At 41.5% G+C, this 21,964-nt stretch overlaps 1 protein-coding gene across 3 annotated transcripts in view; it reads left to right on the forward strand.

Annotated features, from left to right (window-relative positions):
* The first annotated feature begins 204 nt into the window (after positions 1-204).
* FAM168B (family with sequence similarity 168 member B) overlaps positions 205-21,964 on the forward strand; it is a 33,160-nt gene continuing 11,400 nt past the window's right edge. The window contains exons 1-3 of one of the 3 annotated variants that reach the window (XM_047083234.1): positions 205-429; positions 6,801-6,881; positions 15,658-15,741. In XM_047083234.1, coding sequence (XP_046939190.1) covers positions 6,812-6,881; positions 15,658-15,741 — 154 coding nt within the window. In that variant the 5' untranslated portion in view covers positions 205-429; positions 6,801-6,811. The remainder of the gene's footprint in view (positions 430-6,800; positions 6,882-15,657; positions 15,742-21,964) is intronic. The other 2 variants (XM_047083231.1, XM_047083233.1) reach the window with 2 other exon arrangements.

Raw genomic sequence — 21,964 nt, forward strand, 5'->3', positions numbered from 1 at the left:
GGGGGTAGCCCAGCCAGGGGTCGCACCACGCGGTGCTCCCCGCAGATTCCATCCGGGCGTCTCTCAGACGCCGGCGGGAGCGAGCACGCCGCCACCCCAGTCTGGACGGAGCCATACAGTCACGTGCCCGGCGCGTCCCCGCCGCGGCGCGCTCCAGGCGGAAGTGAGGTCGGTGGCTCGGTGGCTGCGCAGCGTCGGCGGGGAGCGCGGGCTGCGGAGAGGCGGGCCGGGCGGAGCGGAGCGACTGGAAGCGCGGGCCGGGGAGGCGGCGGCGGCGGAGACGGGGGCCTCGCGGCTCAGCCCCCGCATCAGAACAGGTCTCCGCGGCGCTCGCCCTTCGCCGAGCCCTACCGCCGAGCCCGCCCCGGGCCGGCGTGCGCTGGTCATCGAGGCCCAGGCTGCCGCTGCCGCTGCCGCTGCCGCGGCGCGGTGAGTGCGGGCGGGCGCCCCCGGGCGGGGGCGGGGCGGGACGCTGCGCCCTGTCTGGCCCGGGGCTGAGCGCGGGCCCGGGCGGCGGGCTCGGGCGGCGGCGCTGCCGGCCGGAAGTGCGGCGCTTTGTGCGGCCGGCCTGGGGCGGCGCCAAGGTCGGGCCAGCGGCTTAGGGTCGCTTGGTGCCCGGGCGGGGGGACGGCCTGGCGGCACCCGAGGCGGTAACCCAGGCTGTGCTTTGTCCGGTGGGACGGACCGGGCCTCTGGGGGCCCGAGGGAGGAGGAACTGGGCGCGGACTGGCGCGCGGGCAGGTGCGGTGTGGGTGGTGGGGGGCTGCTGCCCAGGTGGCCGGTGAGAGGTGGAGTCCATGCACAAGAATGTTCGCTGGGTCTTTTTAAGGTCCGACTTAGATCAGGTCAGGAAAACGTATGAAAAATGGGCAGGCAGCAGGGTGTTGTTTTCTCTAACTTAGATTTGGGATTCTTGTGGTTGCAGTCATTTCGAATGTGTAAACTAGTCACCTTGTCTACCTACAAAGTAAAAATGATTCTATTTGCCTGGCAGAAGCTTAGTGTTCGCCCTCCAGCTTGAAAGGCTTTTTAATTTCAGAAAGGACGTTTTGTCGCCCAGTCTGGGTTAACTTTAAAGAGGTGAATCTTTGCAGCATGTCCACAAACGTTATTTTTCTTTTACAGCGTACTCAAGTGTGCGTCTTAATGGGTCGTATGAGTTAATGTTTTGTTAAAGTCGTACATGAAAATATTCGGGAGTGTTTGTGGCATGCAAGAAAAAATCATAAGTGAAAAGGTTTGTCTCATTTCCACATTTAAGATTTTCAAGCCATCGTGTAATTGAGATTATTTTCTCAAATACGTAAAAAAGTTTGAAAGTTTTTGCTGTGAGCAATAAGAGGGATCCATTTTACAACTTTGGTGAGTAAGTAATGGATTTTTGCTTTGACAACCAATTGGACAATTTAAAGCTCTTTTTCCTAATGCTGAAGCTACTGTAGTACACACTGTGAAGATTTCCCTTAAACTTTATAAAGTGGGCTTGCTTTGGTGGGAGGGTTTTTATGTTACTAATGTTTAGTTGTGTTTGTGACTAAATGGAAGCTAAGATTTGATTAGAGGTCCCCGCAGGCTTTAAGAGTTGAAGACAGAGCCAGCTGCCTGTGCCTTCTGATGGGTGTCCTTGAGGAGCAATTGCTAAAAGTGTTGAGCAGGTAGCATCCGATCTTCCTGGCTCCTACCTTTGGAAATAGTGGAAGGATTGGGTTCTGTGTGTGAGGCGAGTGCCTGCAACTCAGGAGGAAGCACCATCTGTTGCTGTAGCTCTTACTGCCCCTGCCCTCTTACCAGGCCGTGATAAATTTGTTAGGATTTTTAGTTACTGTTCTACTCTACACCTGCCTTTCAACTCATTTCTACTTTATGGTTAGAATTGTAATGCCAAAATTAATTGTTGGATTTTCAAACATTGAGAAAATTAGTAGTAGAGGATTAGAATTGGAAAATAAGAACTTAAGTGCGTTGTAAAAATATTTTAATTTTTTGCATGTTCTGTAGTTTAAAGGGAAATTTTATTTCTCACATAAACAGCTTCTTTTCCTAGATCAGTTGAGAGCACTTTTAAAACAACAGAACACTAACCTAAAAGAGTAATAGTTATTTTTCTGATATCTGTGTTCCACTCTACGTATATGCCTTTGAAGTCTTTCCACTCCTGTGTAGAAATACATGAATTTCTTCCAATTTCTACCTCAGTAGTGAAGGTAGAGTTTGAGGGAGTTGAGAACTTTCTCCTCTTTAAAAAAAAAAAAAAAAAAAAAAGTTTTAAGGGAGAACGAGCGTGCACACTTAAAATTTTTTTATATTTGATTAGTGGATATGAAAGCTAAACCCACTGGCCAATCTTAACATCATCACCACAAGTCAAACTATTTAACACTACGTGCATCCTCATGTGATAGAAGTACTCTGCATCACCTAAGGGTACTGCTACAAAAAAAATTACAGTCTGCATCAATAGATCCTATACATCCAACTTCCAGTTTACAGACAAATTGGAGGAATAGGGTGGGCAACACCATGAAGCAATCAGACAAACCCAAAATTTGGGGCATTCTAGAGGACATTTTTATAACTGTAAAATCTTTTTACAGTTTTTTTCAATATAAATCAAAATCCAAACAAAATCCACCTAATGACTTTTATGTGTAAATCTATTTTAATCTAGAACTGCCCTCCCCACCCCTCTACCTTTTTCCAGACCTTTGACTTACTGAAGAAACTGGGTCATTTGATTTTTAAAATGCCCCCTTTTGGTTTGTTAGTGTTAAATAGTTTGACTTGTGATGATGATGTTAAGATTGGCCAGTGGGTTCAGCTTTCATATCCACTAATCAGTAAACAGAAGTTTTCAACAATTGTGAGTTATATATTTTTTAAGTTTATTTATTTTGAGAGAGAGAGAGCATGGGCGAGCAGGAGTGGAGCAGAGAGAGATGGGGGAGAGAATCCTGGCAGAGCCTGGTGCCAGGCTCAATCTCACAAAGTGTGAGATCATGAACTGAGCCAAAAGCAAGGAAGGATCACGTGCTCAGCTGACTGAGCCAACCAGGTGCCCCTAAATTCTGAGTTATATTTTAAATAAACATTTCAACTTCATATATGTATATGAAAAAATATATATACATATATATATATATACATATACATATATTTAAAGTAAGCTCTGTGCCAAATATGAGGCTTAAACTCACAACCTAGAGATCAAGAGTCCATGCTCGACTGACTGAGCCAGCCGGGCACCCCTCAATCTCACATTTATTGCTGTGAAAAGTTATATTTTCTATTAGTTATTTTATTCAAGAACATTCAGAAGATACATATAAGATACCTGTGTGCCAAGCATTGATGAAATGCAAGGAGACAGAGCTGAGAAAATTATTTTCCCGGTCCTTGAGCCTCAGAATCTTGGGGAAGTCTCATTATTTGAAAAGTAACCTAAGAATCTTTTTGACATTAGTTCACGGACTTTGTCTTTATATTATTCAGGCCTTTTTATTGAATAGGAGAGGGAACTGCAACCTTTTTTTTATCAGTCTCGTTATCTTTTCTTAACCTGTAATTTTTAATTCATTAAAGACTTTCAATCACTCTAGGAAACATTATTAGCCCCTGGGGAAGTGAAAGTGCTTTCAGGAAGTGTAACTTTTGAGTAGTTTGGAACTTATGGTATTGAGAATTCAGGTGCAATTCTGTACATTTTTAGTGGCAAATGTACAGTAGAATTGTGTTACTGGTTTACGCTATGAGGTCCTTATGGCAGGAGAGCCTTGTGGTATTCAGTGCTTCATTGAGTTATTTAAAATTTTTGGTTGTTATGAATAACACTATTATAAACATTTGTGTACAAATTTTTGTGTGGATGTATATGTTTTCGTTTCTCTTGGGTATTTACCAAGGAGTAGAATTACCAGATCATATGGTAATGCTTGTGTTAAATTGTTTTGCTATTCATGAGCTTCATTGCCTACTCCATGACATCTCCTACTCAGCCCCACTTCCATAACCATATTTGCTGATTCCCTACAAGTCCAATTGCCCAGTATTACTAAAGTACATCTTGTATTTTCTCATTTTTATGGCTTTTCGGGATCCTGCTTGTCCAGAGCTTGTTGGAAATATCACCTCTGTAATCCAAGTTTTTTCTGACCATTCATTCCCCCCCTCACCTGTTGAATTTTTGCTCTCACCCCTCATAATACTTTATTCTTTTATGGCTCTTAATGTGGCTATTACTACTGTTTGTTCTATATCACCATTATTCATGTTTTTTGTTTTTCAGGACTGGGTTGTCCAGTATAATAGCCATCACCTCGGTGTGACTGTTGAAGTTAAACTAAAATGCAGTTCCTTACATGTGTTAGCCACATTTCAAGTATTCACTAACCAGCCATTAATGGCTACTTTACGTGGACAGGGTAGCCATACCTTTTCTTTTTTCTTTTCTTTTTCTTTTTCTTTTTCTTTTTCTTTTTCTTTTTTTTTTCTTTTCTTTTCTTTTCTTGTCATATGTTTTCACAGAAACTTCTATTGGACAGCACTTTCCTAGATTGTAAACTCAGAACTGGGACTGTGACTTGCTTTTTTTTTTTTTTTTTCTTTTTTTCCTCTGTGGCCTTTGCATAGTGCTTTGCTTATCTTGAATTCAGTTGAGTAAATGAAATTAGATCCTGGCACAGGATAGAGAAACAGTTTTGGAAGGTATGCACTTTCTAGAGATCATAGTTGAGCTACAGAGATAGATGGAATTTGTGAGGGTTTCCACAATTCTTATGTTGTACATCCACTAAGAATGGGTTCAAAGTGCAGGACAATAGGGACTGGAAGTTGTCAATTTGCTTATTTATTTATTTATTTATTGCCAATTTGCTTATTCTTAAACTGTGGGATAAGATACATAATTAATTCTCCTGCTTGCTTTCTACGGCTGCCTATTATTTTCTGTCATCTGTATTGTAGACATGTGCCATTCACTGTGATAGCCTCTAGTCTCATATGACTATTTAAATTTAAGTTGAGGGGTGCATGGCTGATTCAGTCAGAGAAGTGTGCAACTCTTGATCTCAGGGTCTTGAGTTCAAGCCTCACTTGGGTATAGAGATTATATAAATAAATAAACTTTAGAAAAACAAATTTGAGTCAGATAAATTTAAAAATCAGATCCTGCAGTAGCCAAGCCATGTTTTTGGGTGCTTAGTAGTTACTTTTCGCTAATGGCTGCCATATTGGAAGGCACAGAGAGCATCCTCATAGTTGCTGTTGAGTACTGTTGGCCTGTACTGATCTAGATTTATCTTTGACCTGTAATTGTGAATGTCATGGTAAAGTTGGCACCTGCCTTTTGGTTTAGAAGTTTAAAAAAAAAATTAGTTTTTCAGATAATAAATATCCAAATCACAGATGTTCCTAATTTATTCCTAATTTAGACTAGAACTTGTTACAAAGGTTAAGGGTGGGACCTTGTATATTTTTTTCTGTATTGAACTGCTTGATTATGAATATGCTAAATGAGTCGGGTAAGCTGAGACCTTGAGGTAGTTAATTTTTGCAATATGTCTTTGTAATGGAATTTGATACCTACAGTATTTGAAGGTGCATGTGTTTTTTAAGAAAATCAGCAAGTACTTGCACCTGTTTTGTGCCAGATACTGTTATTGGTGCTGCAGTAAATAGGACTGAGTCCCTGTTCGCTGTCTGCATGGGGCCACTTTCTAGTTGGGGATGTGGTAAGGGAGGCACACACTAAACAAGTAAATACATGTACATTTTATTAATTTTTTTAAGTAGACTTTTTTAGAGCAGCTTTAAGTTCACAGCAAAATTGAGCAGAAAGTACAGAGAATTCCCATATACCTATTGCCTGTCATCCCCCCACCCTGTGGTGTTTTTATTTTTAAATTTAGGGTCCCCCTTAATCCTTACTACCATGTAAATTTGTGTGAGTGACTTACTGGACGAGGAATGCAGAATAGTCTTGATTAAACTCACTTTCAGAAAATACTTTGGGTGTTAGAATTCAGAGGAGCTTGCTGAAGATACTGATGAGAATCATATTTCTATTGAGGAAGGGGTAAATTCATGGTTGTAGCTGGGTAAGTTGAACTTTACGGAAAAAGATTGTGAAAAAACATTGAATGGGTTAATAGAGTTGCTGGGCTGTAGCTGATTTTTCTTTTTAAGAAAATATATGTATATTTAACAAAAGTTATTTAAGAAACAAAGAAAAGTGCAAAAAGAACACTAACCCCACCCCATCTAGAGACAGTCTCTGTTCATATTTTTATATTCTCCCAGATCTTTTCTGCTTGTGTTGGAAGTACACATGCCTGTGCCTATACTATGTGCGGGTGCAGATTTGATATCATACTACATGATGCAGCATCATTCCCTTCCTTTTTCTATATAACATTATGTCAGTCGTGTTCTTAAACACTTTAAAAAGTAGCTGTACAATATTTCATATTCTGAATAGATCTGGTTTACTTAACTATTCTTTGTTATAAGGACATTTAAATTATAAGGATTTTTTTTTCACTAGTTTAAGTAGGGCCGTAGAGAGCACTTTTTCCCTTTAACTTCCTATGGACTGAAGAAGCTGTGAAGGAAAGTTTACAATATTAGGTGGGTGCTCATCAGGACTTCTGGCCTTCCTTTTCTAAGTAGATTGGCAGCAGCCTTAGATGCCTTGTTTTTAGTAGACTAGAGGAGGGACTCTTGCTGTCTGGTATTTTGAGACTGATGTTGGAGAAAAACTAGAGAATAAAAGTGCTTGGCTAAATCACTTTTTTTTTCCTTTTTAGTTCTTGAAATCATGAATCCTGTTTATAGCCCTGGTTCTTCTGGGGTTCCCTATGCAAATGCCAAAGGAATTGGTTATCCAGGTAAGCAAGTAAAACTTTGTTTTGTTACGGAACTTTGAGCACTTAGTAAATTTCCATGTCCCTAAGAATGCTTCTAGTTGACAAACTTAGCTCAAAGTGAGTTACACAAGGAAGAAAATGTTTTGGCTCATGGAACTGAAAGATCAAGAGGTAGGACTGGATTTGGTCAAAGCTTGATCTGGTGGCTCCAACAGGTGGTACTGGGATCTGATTTCTGCCTCCTGGACTCAGCTTCACTTCCTCAGGATTGGCTCAGTATTGGTCATGGGTTACACTTCTCCCCATTGTGATCTCTCTCTGGTGTTCAGCTACTCCCACCAGTATACTGGCTATGAGCCTTGTTACATCTGCTCTATAGGAAACCCCCATGGGGCTTCTCGTTCTCTATTCAGACCAGTCCTGGGGTGTGTTCTGATTGCACTCAGCTTCCATCCCTGGGCCAGAAGGAGATTCTACTGGTTAATTCAGGTCTGAGGCATATTCCTCCCTTATTGGAGTCAGCTAGTCAAACTTGGGCTGTGAGGGAAGCACTAAAGCAAATTTGGGGGACTAGGAGCTGATTGGTTGAAAACAGCAAATGGTCATCCTAGTTGGTGACATCTAACATGGAGTCATTATTTTATTTTTTTTAATTTTTATTTTTAATTTTTTTATTTTAGAGAGCATGTGTGAGTAGGGGAGAGGGGCAGAGGGGGAGAGAGAGAATCTTAAGCAGGCTCCATCCTCAGCGTGGAGACTGACGCGGGGCTGGATCCCATGACACTGGGATCATAACCTGAGCCAAAATCAAAGAGTTGGTCGCCCAACCCACTAAGCCACCCAGACACCCCAAGGAATAATTATTTGTAATGTTAAATTTTTTTGTGGGTTTTGATAATATGGTGGAACAGATAACCTTAAAATCCTGTTGCTATAAAACCTCTAGAAAATTGAATACAACATTTAGGGGTGCCTGGGTGGCTCAGTGGGTTAAGTATCCAACTTCAGCTTAGGTCTTGAACTTACGGTTAGTGAGCTCAAGCCCCACATTGGGCTGTCTATTGTCAGTGGGAGCCTGCTTCAGATCCTTGTCTCCTTCTCTCTCTGCCCCTCCCCTGCTTGCATGCTCTCTCTTTCTCTTAAAAATAAATATTTTTAAAAAATTGAATAAAACATTTAAAAAATGTACAACTGAACTTGCAGGGTAGTGAGCGAAATATCTGTAGCTAAATATGAAAGTGACATAAAAACCAGTGCATTTGGCCATTGAGCTTGTCTTAGGGGCATGTGCTCTTAGTTGGTTTCAACATCCCACAAGGGGACAGAAAGTGAGGCCATTGTGAGGCTGAGAGTTGGGAGTGGGACCCTACACCAATCTTGTTCCTCCAGAGGGTCATACTCCCAGGGAAGATGTAGACTAAAACAGTTCTTTCACTGGTTCCACAAGGGAATTTTATCTCTGCTTGGGCTCTAGGAAGGGGGAAATCCTTCCTAACACTTTATAACCAGTCAGAGATATTGGAGGCTCCACTTTGTATTACCCAGACTTACCAGGGGTCCATAATTGAGAAACTAACATAAAAAGTAGTCTGCAGCCTTCATTACCCCTAAGCACCTGACAGCAGCAAATGCAGAACTGCTCTGGAGGCATATGTTCCCATTCCAGGTTGTGTGGGTTTCCCACGAAATTCTGCCTGTTAACAATGCAAGTAAGAGTCACCAGTCATGGTAGACTTCAGGAATAGAACATCAGGTAGAAACCACATCACACAAACAAGTTTAGAATAATTGGAGATCAAAAAGAAAGAATCAGAATATAAGAGGGGAACTAGACATGGGTATGTGTGTGTGTGGGGTGACCATAAAGAACCAAAGGAACTTAAAAAGGAATGGCATGTGAATAAAATTCAGGTTAAATTGCAGGTAAAACACCACTAAATGGGAGAACCAGGATGCCAAATAAGGAAAGGGGGGAGGGCTATAGGAGAGCATTTAAGAAATCTAGATGTCAGAATGAGAAGACTTGGGGAGAATTAAGAGCTCCATAAGGTCGAATAGAGAGACTAGAAGAAAAGGAGTGACAGAATTTTCTGGAATTGATAAAAAGAAATTTAGTAATAAGACCTACTATCTTTAAGTCATCAGACTAGTTTAAACAGAATGCCGAATAGCTGAGGAGAATCCTGGGTGGATCTGGAGCAACAGAAATAGGCAAAACCCTATGGTATTAGTGTTGCCTGATAGTCTTTTTAATAAAATATTGATTGCCTTTCATATTCCAGTTCTGTGCAAGATACCTAAATTTTGTTCCTGTTCTTTGGCCAAAAGCAGAGATTGGCAAACTTTATATAAAGGTCCAGGTGTAGTATATATTTCAGGCTTTGTGGCTCTCTGTTAAAACTATACAACCCCTACTTTCCAGAACAAAAGCAGCCATAGACAGTACTGAGTGTGTGTGTTTCAGTAACACTGGAAACCGCCTCAGTAGGTTGATTTTTTTTTTTTTTTCTTCAAAATAGCAGTAGCAGTGATTCTTCACGAATTTTTTTGTTTCTCCTCCCTTCTCTCTTGGGACTTACATTTATAAGTGTAGTAAATCATTTTACCTGTTTCTTGTGTCCTGCGTTTTTTTGTCTTTTACATTTTTTTCCTCTGTGAGCTTTAATGTGGATATTTTATCCGGAAACCGCCTCAGTAGGTTGATTTTTTTTTTTTTTTTTTCCTCAAAATAGCAGTAACAGTGATTCTTCACGTATTTTTTTGTTTCTGCTCCCTTCTCTCTTGGGACTTACATTTATAAGTGTAGTAAATCATTTTACCTTGTGTCTTGTGTCCTGCATTTTTTTGTCTTTTACATTTTTTCCCTCTGTGAGCTTTAATGTGGATATTTTGTACCAACCTGCTTCCATTTCACTAATCCTGCTAATTCTTCTCCAGTTTGCTATAAAACGCATTTATTGAATTGACTTTTTTCATGTACTCCAATCTTCTCTTTTCTCCAACATACTAATCACAGTCATTTTAAAGATCCTGTTTGGTGACTGCAGTCTGTGAATCACCTGTGGGTCTGTTTTTATTGTCAGTTGTCCCTTTTTTTGTTTGTTTCTCAGCCATGTGGTCCTGTCTCCGCATGCCTAATGTTTTTTCATTCAGTGCAATACACAGTGTACTAAAATTGGAGGTGGGCAGTCCCTATCAAAATAACACCAGTATTCTTCACAGAGCTAGAACAAATAATCCTAAAATTTGTATGGAACCAGAAAAGACTCCGAATAGGCAAAGTAATCCTGAAAAAGAAAACCAAGCCTGGAGGCATCATAATTCCAGACTTCAAGATGTATTACAAAGCTGTAATAATCAAGATAGTATGGTACTGTCACAAGAACAGACACTCAGATCAATCGAACAGAATAGAGAACCCAGAAATGGACCCACAAACGTATAGCCAACTAATCTTTTTTTTTCTTTTTTTAATTTTTTTAAATGTTTATTTTTGAGAGAGAGAGAGAGACAGAGCATGAGCAGGGGAGGGACAGAGAGAGAGGGAGACACAGAATCTAAAGCAGGCTCCAGGCTCTGAGCTGTCAGCACGGACCCAACGCAGGGCTCAAACCACAAACCACAAACTGTGATATCGTGACCTGAGCCACAGTTGGACACTCAACCAACTGAGCCACCAGACACCCCCACTAGTCTTTGACAAAGCAGGAAAGAATATCCAATGGAATAAAGACAGTCTGTTCAGCAAATGGTGTGAAAACTGGACAGCGACATGCAATAGAATGAACCTGGACCACTTTCTTACACCATACACAAAAACAAATTCAAAATGGATGAAAGACCTAAGACAGGAAGCCATCAAAATCCTAGAAGAGAAAGCAGGCAAAAACCCCTCTGACCTCGGCTGCAGCAATTTCTTACTCAACATGTCTCCGGAGGCAAGGGAAACAAAAGCAAAAATGAACTACCGGGAACTCATCAAAATAAAAAGCTTCTGCACAGTGAAGGAAGCAATCACGAAACTAAAAGCACATGGAATGGGAGAAGATATTTGCAAATGACATAACAGATAAAGGGTTAGTATCCAAAGTCTATAAAGAACTTATCAAACTCAACACCCACAAAACAATCCAGTGAAGAAATGGGCAAAAGACATGAATAGACACTTCTCCAAAGAAGACATCCAGATGGCCAACTGACACATGAAAAAATGTTCAACATTACTCATCATAAGGGAAATACAGATCAAAACCACAGTGAGGGGCGCCTGGGTGGCGCAGTCGGTTAAGCGTCCGACTTCAGCCAGGTCACGATCTCTCGCTCCATGAGTTCGAGCCCCGCGTCGGGCTCTGGGCTGATGGCTCAGAGCCTGGAGTCTGTTTCCGATTGTGTGTCTCCCTCTCTCTCTGCCCCTCCCCTGTTCATGCTCTGTCTCTCTCTGTCCCAAAAATAAATAAACGTTGAAAAAAAAAATTAAAAAAAAAAAACCACAGTGAGATACCACTTCACACCTGTCAGAAAGGCTAAAATTAACAATTCAGGCAGCAGCAGATGTTGGTGAGGATGTGGAGAAAGAGGAACCCTTTTGCACTGTGGTGGGAATGCAAACTGGTGCAGCCACTCTGGAAAACAGTATGGAGGTTCCTCAAAAAATTAAAAATAGAACTACTGTATGACCCAGCAATTGCACTACTAGATATTTATCTAAAGGATACGAGAGTGCTGATTCAAAGGGCCACATGCACCCCAAAGTTTACAGCAGCACTATTGACAATAGCCAAAGTATGGAAAGAGCCCAAATGTCCATCTACTGATGAATAGATAAAGAAGATGTGATATATGTATATTTATGTTATATATAAATATATGTAATGGAATATTACTCTGCAATACAAAAGAATGAAATCTTGCCAATTGCAACAATGGATGGAACTAGAGTATTATACTAAACAAAATTAGGGAAAGACAAATATGACTTATGTGGAATTTAAAATACAAAACATGAACATAAGAGAAGGGAAGCAAAAATAATATAGGGAGGGGGACAAACCACAAGAGACTCTTAAATACAGAGAACAAACAGGGTTGCTGGAGGTGTTGTGGGTGGGAGGATGGGCTAAATGGGCAAGGGGCATTGGGGAGAACACTTGCTGGGATGAGCACCGGGTGTTATATGTAGGTGATGAATCACTGGATTCTACTCCTGAAATCATTATTGCACTATATGCTAGCTAATTTGCATATAAATATAAATATAAATAAGAATTGTAAGTGGTCCAGTTGATGTCTTCCTTTGTGAGGCAAGATAGCATACTGATTGAGCTTTATTTTCTTCAAGCCAGCTTTATTATGATTGACAAGTAAAAATTACATATATTTAGGTTGTACAACATGATTTTTTTAAAGGGGTATATGATGATTTAATATATGTATACACTGTGAAATGATTACTGTAATTGAGTATCTTCAAATGCTATCGTATTTGGAGATTAGAGTTTAAACATACAAATTTTGGAGGGGGCATATTCAGTTCATATCATGCCCCCATGCCAATATGTCCATGTATTTGAATTTCTCTTTTTGTTACACAAAATGTGGTGGACACAGATAGAATTAGAGAAGTAGGCTTTTTAGTGGGGGGAGGATAATACTTGTGAAAGGTCTAATGAAGAGGAAGCAGAATCAGGTAGGGAGAGCCTCAGGACTGTGCTACACATTGCTGAGGTCTTAGCCAGCTCAGGGGAGAGCTGTGAGGGAAGGATTGGTGGTTAGAGGAGGCCCTCATTAGGCAGAAGTGGCCCTGGGAGTCAGCCCACATAGTCCTCATGGCTGGGCAGGGGGTTCTTTTCTGGAATAGTGATGCAGGTGGTAGTGTTCACTTTGTTTTGTCAACTTAAGATATTCTAGGAGTCATTCCATGTTGGTTCACAGAGGTTTGCCTTGTTCTTTTTCATATTTTGCATAATGCTGCTGTTGTAATCTTGCATCTTGTGGGGTTTCCAGAGTTTATTCAACTAGTTCTTTGGATAGATGTGTTGTTTGAAGTATTTTGGTATTCCAGCAATACTGCAGCTTATATTGATTGTGGAAATTATCTCAGGGTGGATTCCTTGACATGGGATTGCTGGGTGAGAGAGTAAACACATATGTAATTTTTAAAATACTGATGATTTCCCTTCCATAGGATTTTTATTGTTTTGTATTCCTACCAGAAGCATGGTTTCCCCACAACCTTGCCAACAAAGTGTGTTTTCAGCTTTTGGATTTTTGCCAATCTGATGTTAGAAATGGGATCAGTGTAGTGGTAGTTGGCAGTTCTATCCATGTCTTCTATTTATTTATTTTTTTCTATTGGTTTTTTTTTTTTTTTTTTTTAGTTTTAAGAATTACTTATATATTAGGAGTATTAACTTTTTGTATAATTTGCAAGTATTTTTGCTTTGTATTTTTTTTTTTTTTTTTTATTTAGCTTATGGTATCTTCTGTTCTGAACTTCTTATTTTCATGAAGTGATTAGTCATAAAAGTGATTAGGATTCGGGATTACTTCCAAGTGTTTTACAAGAGTGGAGTCTAGGTTGTGTAATTTCTAGCTTTCTAGTGTTTCTGTCTCAAAAGGGAGCTAGACTAGATGTTGAAGGAAACAGTCTGTGGTACTTACTGTGAGGGGCATTTTTAGGAAGACCGTGCTGTGGCCAGGAAGATTGATAAGAATAGGAAGGCACAGTGCTTTTCCACTTATTTATTAGAGCCCCCCTGCAGGTTAGAGTTTTCTGGAAAAATTAAGAAACTGAAGGTGCTACAACCAAGACCAGTTAAAGCAATGTTCGTGAGGGGCTGGGGAGGCAGTCCTTTCAAGGGTTTCCATGTGGGGGGTTTTGTGTGGCTACAGTGGAAACCTTTGGACTAGAGTAAGTGGGGTCCCGCTGTGGGGCCCTGGGTCAGGGTGGTAGTGTAAGTGGTGTGCGAGTGTGGTGTACAGAGGATGTCCTGTTGCTGGTGTTTAATTATGCTGTTTTAAATACTTGTTATTTGGGTTTTCTCTTTCATTTTAGAACACAATAATTCATTGTTAGAAGGTTAGGATAGGAAGTGCCAAGCAAACATAATAGTAGTATTCCAGGAACCTCTAGACACAAGACAAGTACAGGAGCAGATGATGCCCCTGGAGGATTTACTGGTAGAATTTATGGAGAGATGAGGACATTGGATTTTGAGGGGATTGTTGTAGAGGCCTACCCGATAAGATCTAGGTCAGTAGTATTTAAAATTTTCTTCTTAACCATGAAACTTTCGAAGATTTGTAAGTGGTTCCATAGTACTAAGGTAAGTTAGAGCAGCAGGGTGAATTGAGGGCAGGCTCCAGAGCCTGCTTGACCTCCTGCTGCTCACAGTTGAGGCCTCTAAGGAACTGTACAGGGTTCATAGAACACAGATTAAAAACTACCTTCCTGGTCTTTTTAAAATAGACATTTTAGGTCTATTTCAGGTTGAATCTGTCCTTGATGTCCAAAATGAGTGAATTTGGTAAGCATTTGATCTCCTCACACTGTTTTCTAAGTAATTGGGCAAATGGGAAAGTGGTGATCTATGAAGGAAACTCAAAATAGCTTCTGCTGAGGTAGAGGAAGATCAATTTTGAGAAAGGAAAGCGACTCCGAAGCAGAGGATTGTATATGAGATGAGAAATGGACACTTGCAAGTAGGGATCCCTTGGGAGTGGTAGGTCTGGAGCCCCTGCCTTGCAAGGAGACCCGTAGAGCCTACAGGACCACTGCTGGAGCAGGAGATGCAGCAGACCAAGGGCATCCAAGCTGTGCTGGAGAATGCAGGGGTTTCTGTAAGGCACTTTATCCACACCTTTACAGGTGACAGCCAGACCCACAAAGATTTTCCTTCTGGAATTGTACTCTGTTTTCTCCTTTGTTACCTTCCTACCCTTGTGGTTTTTCACTTTGGTTACTCTTAGAACTACAGTGCCTTAAATATCCCTAGGAGACACTTTCTCTGAGTCTCTTCAACACAGAGTCGTTTGAAGTCTGCTGTTCCATTTCAACTTTATTTACAGGTGAGGGCAAGAGGAATAGAGAAGGTAACAGCTTTTCTTAACTAGTTTGTGACAGACAATAGTAAAGACTAGTGAATCTGGGTCATCTTTATTGGTTCTGTGCCTTGAATATAAGGAAGGCTTTCTAATGCTTCAGCTGTCACATGAATGGAGTGTTCTGGACTGTGAGCCAGCTGGGTCAGGGGAATGCCTGGGCATGGGCTTACAGGGCTCCCTAGGCTGTGAAGAGGCCAGGAGCAAGTAACTGAGGCCCTACTCACTGCTGGTGGATGCCTGGTGACTAGGATTTTGACCGTAACACTGTTTTATTTGATGTTTTTGTTGTATTCACATGAATAAGTAGTGGTTGTGGTTTAGTGTTATTAAAGATTCATCATTTGTAATTATTTGTAATTAGGTTGCTTGCAAGTGGGTTGTGACATTGGATTTTTCCCATTTCCGTGTGTCTGTGGTACCAGTTACAGCCCCTTCACGACACGATCTCTCAGCATTTTCATTACTCTTGCTAAGTAATAAATTATATGATGAGAACCTAGAATAAAACTGATAAGTTTGAAAGACTTGATTATGACCCATCCTAATAAGGAGACACCTAGTGACAAACTGCTTAGCATACATACCCTTAAGTCAGTCTGTGGAGAAGATAAAAACGACTGGGTCTAGGAGCCATGGTTGTAAAATTGTGTTACTCTTTTAAGTGGTGACATTACATTGTTCTGTTTTTCTCCAGCTGGTTTCCCCATGGGCTATGCGGCCGCAGCTCCTGCCTATTCCCCCAACATGTACCCTGGAGCAAATCCTACCTTCCAAACAGGTATGCAGCCTGTATGTGCTGGGTGGTAGAAGTGCTTTGCATGGCCGGGGAGAATGTAAAGTGGGTGGGTGTTTGAGAAGAGAGGTTATAGAATTAGGATTTGGGGTTGAGTTGATTTCTTGGTTCGTAAGATTAGCCTTGTTGTTGAGTGCAGTAAAAGCTTTATTCTTACTGCATGTAGAGGTCTCTGGACACTGTGTTTCTCATGTTCTTCCACAACGTAGATCTTCATTCTAATCATAGGTTGTAAGTTGCAGGTAACTAGAGCCAGGATACATATTTATGAAATAGTGTTGATTACTAGAAACTAAAGATTATTTTGTCTGGTTAATAGGTGGAATTGCATGTTGCTAACATTTTCAGAGATAACCGATTTCTCCCATATTTTAGCACTTTGGTTATAGTTTTACTTCTTTTCTTTGAAGTATAGTTAACAATGTTCCATTAGATTCCATAAATCTATAAGTTATGTTGTGCTCAAAGTATAGCTACCATCTGTCACCAGACAACCCTGTTACAATACCATTGATTATATTCCCCATGCTGTCTTACTTCCTCTGCATGAGAATATTTTTAGATTTTAGAAATCAGTGATAGAGTTGAAAGTTTACATGGTTTGGGTCGTAACCTTGTAAAGAGAGTGGGGCTTTTCCTCTGTGAGCTTGAGCACTGCTGTGGGCTTGTTGCAGGCTCTGTTCACCCAGATTGGACTTCGTGATTCTGCTGCAGCAGTAGCCCACAGTGACCTGAAGGCTTGGCCTTATGAGTCTGCTGGGGTGCTTCCCTTTTTTCATTTCAGAACACCTAGCCGCACACTGTTCACTTTGATAGAAAAGCAGCTAGCTGTAGTGTCCTTACCTTGAATTCTCCTTGTTTTGCCAATCATAAAATTCTTCCTTCTGTGACTCTTTTATGCCTTTTTCCTTTCTTTAAAAAAATGTTTTATTTATTTATTTTGAGAGAGAGAGAGAGCGCATGAGCAAGGAAGGGGCAGAGAGAGAGAAAGAGAGAGACAGAGAATCACCAACTGTGAGATCACCACCTGAGCTGAAACCAGGATTTGGATACCTAACAACTGATCCACCCAGATGCCCGCCCTTTCTCCTTTCCTGTCCCTACTCTAACTGTATCTGTTCAGCTTGTAGCTCATAGGCTGTCGAACTCTGTGGCTTGGTCTTCTCCCAAGCTTTCTCCTGTGGTTCATGTTCCCTGCCTGCGTACGCCAGAGTAATGTTCCCAAATGAAGGTTTCCCAGATGAGACTAGTTTTTTGCCACATTGACTTGTTTTTTCCAAAATAGTTTTTGCTTTGTGTTTTTGGGAGCTTTTAATTACCCTTTTTCTCCTACCTGGCAGAGAGTACCTGCTACCTTGTTGCCTATCTTTTGGGGTCTGTAAAAGAAATCCCTTTCCTGGGATCAGTAGTATTATATTATTACTCACTGAATTCTCTTAACAGCTAAATGGCACCACTCATCCAGGAGATCACTGATCTGTTTTCTCTCACTATAGATTGTATTTTTTTTTTTAATTTTTTTTAACGTTTATTTATTTTTGAGACAGAGAGAGACAGAGCATGAGTGGGGGAGGGTCAGAGAGAGAAGGAGACACAGAGTCCGAAACAGACTCCAGGCTCTGTGCCATCAGCACAGAGCCTGACGCAGGGCTTGAACTCACGAACCGTGAGATCATGACCTGAGCTGAAGTCGGACGCTTAACCGACTGAGCCACCCAGGCGCCCCTATTGTATTTTAAAATTTGTGTATAAATGAATCATATGGAATGTACTTTTTCAGGGCGGGGGGAGGACTGGCTTCTTCTGTAATTAACATCCGTATTGTAGTCTTTTTTTAATTTTTAAAATTTTTTAGTGTTTATTTTATTTTTGAGAGGGACAGAACTTGATCAGGGGAGGGGCAGAGAGAGTGAGGGAGTCACAGAATCCAAAGCAGGCTCCAGGCTCTGAGCTGTCAGCACAGTGCCCAATGCAGGGCTCAAACCCATGAACCATGAGATCATGACCTGAGCCGAAGTTGGACACTTAACCGACTGAGCCACTAGGCGCCTCCATGTAGTCTTTATCAGTTATTCATTCCTTTTTATTGTGAGGTTCCCTTGTATGAAAATAACACAGTTTGCTTACCCATTCCCCAGTTGGTGAACGTATGGATTATTTGCAGTTTGGGGCTGTTATCAATGAAACTGCTATGAAGATTTGTGTACAAGTCTGTATGGATATATGCTTTCGTTTCTCTTGAGTAAATACAGAGGGGAGTGGCTGGTTCTTAAAGCAGGTGTATATTTAACTTTGTAAAAAGTTGCCAGACTGTCTTCCAAAATGGTTGTAGCATTTTATGTTCCCCATCAGCAGTGTGTGAGAGGTCCAGTTCTTCCCAATACTTGGTGTAGCCATTCTTCTTTTTTTTTTTTTTTTTTAAACTTTTTTTTTCAACGTTTATTTATTTTTGGGACAGAGAGAGACAGAGCATGAACGGGGGAGGGGCAGAGAGAGAGGGAGACACAGAATCGGAAACGGGCTCCAGGCTCTGAGCTGTCAGCCCAGAGCCCGACGCGGGGCTCGAACTCACGGACCGTGAGATCGTGACCTGGCTGAAGTCGGACGTTTAACCGACTGCGCCACCCAGGCGCCCCGTCATTCTTCTTAATTTTAGCCATTCTAGTGGGTGTGTGGTAATGTATATCATTCCAGTTTTAATGTGAACTTACCTAACGACTGATAATTTTGACCTTTTTTTTGTTATTTGCCATTTGTAATGTCTTTGGTTGAGTGTGTACATCTTTCACTGTGTATCAGTTTTGAGTTTGTTTTCGTGTTGAGTTTGAGAGTTCTTCAGATACATGATTTGCAAATATTTTCTTCTGGTCTGTAGCTTTTTTCATTCTCTTAACATTGTCTTTAAAAGAGCAAGAGTTTTTATTAATTTATGTTTTTCTTTAAAGATTTTATTTTTACATAATCTCCACACCCAATGTGGGACTTGAACTCAGAACCTTGAGATCAAGAGTCACATGTTCCACAGCTGAGCCAGTCAGGCACCCCAAGAACAAGAGCTTTTAAATTTAATCACTTTCGGGGCGCCTGGGTGATTCAGTTGGTTAAGCGTCTGACTTCGGCTCAGGTCATGATCTCACAGTCTGTGAGTTTGAGCCCCGCGTCGGGCTCTGTGCTGACAGCTCAGAGCCTGGAGCCTGCTACAGATTCTGTGTCTCCCTCTCTTTCTGACCCTCCATGCTCTGTCTCTCTGTCTCAAAAATAAATAAACATTAAATAAATAAATAAATTTAATCACTTTCAGGTTATCATTTTGTTAATTTATGGGTCGTACGTTTGGTATCATTTCTAAGAAATGTTTGCCTAACCCAGATCACAAAGATGTTCTATTTTCTTCTAGAAGTTTCATAGTTTTAGGTTTTACATTTAAGTCTGTGGCCCATTGTGGCTTAGTTTTTGCATATGGTGGTAAAAATGGATTGAAGTTCATGCATAAGAATTAGTTGTTTGTGGGGCACATGGCTGGCTCAGTCAGTGGAGCATGCGAATTTGAGCCCCACATTGAATGTAGAGATTACTTAAAAATAAAATGTTTTAAAAAAAGAAAGAAAAAGGAATCACTTGTTTGTTACCATGTATGATCATGCTGCAGATCACTCTAAAATGTCACATTCTAGAATTTTTTAGAGCAGCTCACTTCTCATGTTTTCTTGGAGTACAAGTTAATGTAAAAGCATACTAAAAGCTTCCAACTCTTTTATTCTTTTACCAAAAAACCTTCAGATTTGTTTGAGGCTGGCAAAGCTGTTCTCCTTGCCCAGCGTGTATAGCTCCCCAAGAGGAAGCTTGGTGTTTGTAGATTTGGTCAGCTTTCTCCTTGGGTGCTACTGGGTGTCCTCCATCTTCTCCCGTGGGTGCCTCTGGATGTCCTCCATGGTCTCCCGTGGGTACCTCTGGGTGTCCTCCATCTTCTCCCGTGGGATCCTCTGGGTGTCCTCCATCTTCTCCTTTGGGTGCCTCTGGGTGTCTTCCATCTTCTCCCGTGGGTGCCTCTGGGTGTCCTCCATCTTCTCCCGTGGGATCCTCTGGGTGTCCTCCATCTTCTCCCGTGGGATCCTCTGGGTGTCCTCCATCTTCTCCCATGGGTGCCTCTGGGTATCCTCCATCTTCTCCCGTGGGAGCCTCTGGGTGTCCTCCATCTCCCATGGGTGCCTCTAGGTGTCCTCCATCTTCTCCCGTGGGAGCCTCTGGGTGTCCTCCATCTTCTCCCGTGGGAGCCTCTGGGTACCTTCCATCTTCTCCCGTGGGTGCCCCTGGGTGACCTCCATTTTCTCCCGTGGGAGCCTGTGGGTGTCCTCCATCTTCTCCCGTGGGAGCCTCTAGGTGTCTTCCATCTTCTCCCGTGGGAGATAAGTCCTTTCTTGCTACTTTGCCATGACTGCTCTCAGGTTGTTGTAACCACAAGGCTGGGTTAGGCAGGTGGGAGTAATGGCATTGTTGGGAACGGTGGCTGCCTCATTCAGAGGAGCATTTGCTGATAGATGCCAGAGTTGTCAGCTGCCAGACTGCTGGCGCAGTATTGTCAGACCCTCTGATTTTTAGGAAAAGCTGGGAATAAAGATGTATATGAAATTTGTGAATGACAAAGTAAGCTGAGAATAAAAAATAATCTGGGAAGAAACCAGGATAAAGATGTATATGAAACTTGCAAATGAGAAAATAAAAGGCACTTTGAAGGTCCTTCCAGTGTCTCGCAGTGCTTTCAGCTACCTTACCTGAGTCTGGGCCATGGCTGTGCTCCCATCTTTTTCTAGGATCTACTCAGTGTTTTCATACTGTGAATTTAAAAATTTGCCTTTTTGAGGCGCCTGGGTGACTTGGTTGGGCGTCTGACCTCGCCTCAGGTCGTGATCTCACGGTTTGTGGGTTCGAGCCCCACTTTGGGCTCTGTGCTGACAGCTCAGAGCCTGGAGCCTGCTTCAGATTCGGTGTCTCCTTCTCTCTGCCCCTCCCCCACTTGTGCTCTGTCTCTCAAAAATAAATAAATGTAAAAAATAAAAATAAAAATTTTCATTTTCCGTGGGCCTTTCATTTCACCTGATGAGCAAGCCAGAGTTGTCCTTATAAAAAAGTTAAAGTTTGTTTCCATTTCTGTTGTTTTCTCAGTCTGCCTTCTGGTTCTCTTCACACCACGTTTGTAGATAAAACTAACGTAGTACAGGTGGTGTGTTTGTGGAGATTGGCTTTCAGAGAGTTAGTAGTCCTAATATTGCTTATTTCTTAGTTCTTCTAGGTGTGACATGATGAGGGTTTAGAGAACTTTGTAATGAGATGTCATATCTTTTGCTGAAAGATTCCATTACTTGAACCTGTAGGTGGAGGCATCATTCATTTCATCCTCATGGACAAGTGTAACAGGCTGAGTACCCATGCAGCCAGAGTGGGCTGTCCTTTCTTAGAATCAGAGGAATACATTGGAAAGAGTTTGGGCTGTGGAGTTAGCTAGATGTGGCTCAAATCCAGACTGTATTACTCCTGGGAAAGTTATTTTATTTCATTTTTAGCATTTGTATAATGTTTTTCTTTTTAATATAATTTATTCAAGTTAGCTAACATACAGTGTGTATACAGTGTGCTCTTGGCTTTGGGAGTAGATTTCCATGATTCATTGCTTACATACAACACCCTGTGCTCATCCCAAGTGCCCTCCTCATTGCCCATCACCCCCACTGCTCAACCCTCAGTTTGTTCTCTGTATTTAAGAGACTTGGTTTGCCTCCCTCCCTCTCTGTTTGAAACTATTTTTTTCCCCATTCCCTTCCGCTATGGTCTTCTGTTAAGTTTCTCAAATCCCACATATGAGTGAGAATACATATTTGTCTTTCTCTGACTGACTTGTTTCACTTAGCATAATACCCTCCATCCAGTTCCATCCATGTTGTTGCAAATGACAAGATTTCATTCTTTCTCATTATTGGCATTTGTATAATGAATTCACATGTTCCCTCAGCTGTGCTGTTTGAGGATTCCGGCAAGCAGCATGCACAGTCAGGCTCCCGTGGCCCTGAGGATGCACATTCACACTTCCCTGTTTAGTCATGAGTATCTGAAATTAATATTTACCATTATCATGTAAAGTCACCAAGAACACATTCAATTCTTTGTAGTAAACTCTAAGAAGTGATTCAAACACTACATTAGCACATATTTT

Source organism: Lynx rufus, unplaced genomic scaffold, assembly GCF_022079265.1.
Source record: "Lynx rufus isolate CCGP_SWC_20201006 ecotype Redwood Valley unplaced genomic scaffold, mLynRuf1.p SCAF_2, whole genome shotgun sequence".
NCBI classification, from domain to species: Eukaryota; Metazoa; Chordata; class Mammalia; order Carnivora; family Felidae; genus Lynx; species Lynx rufus.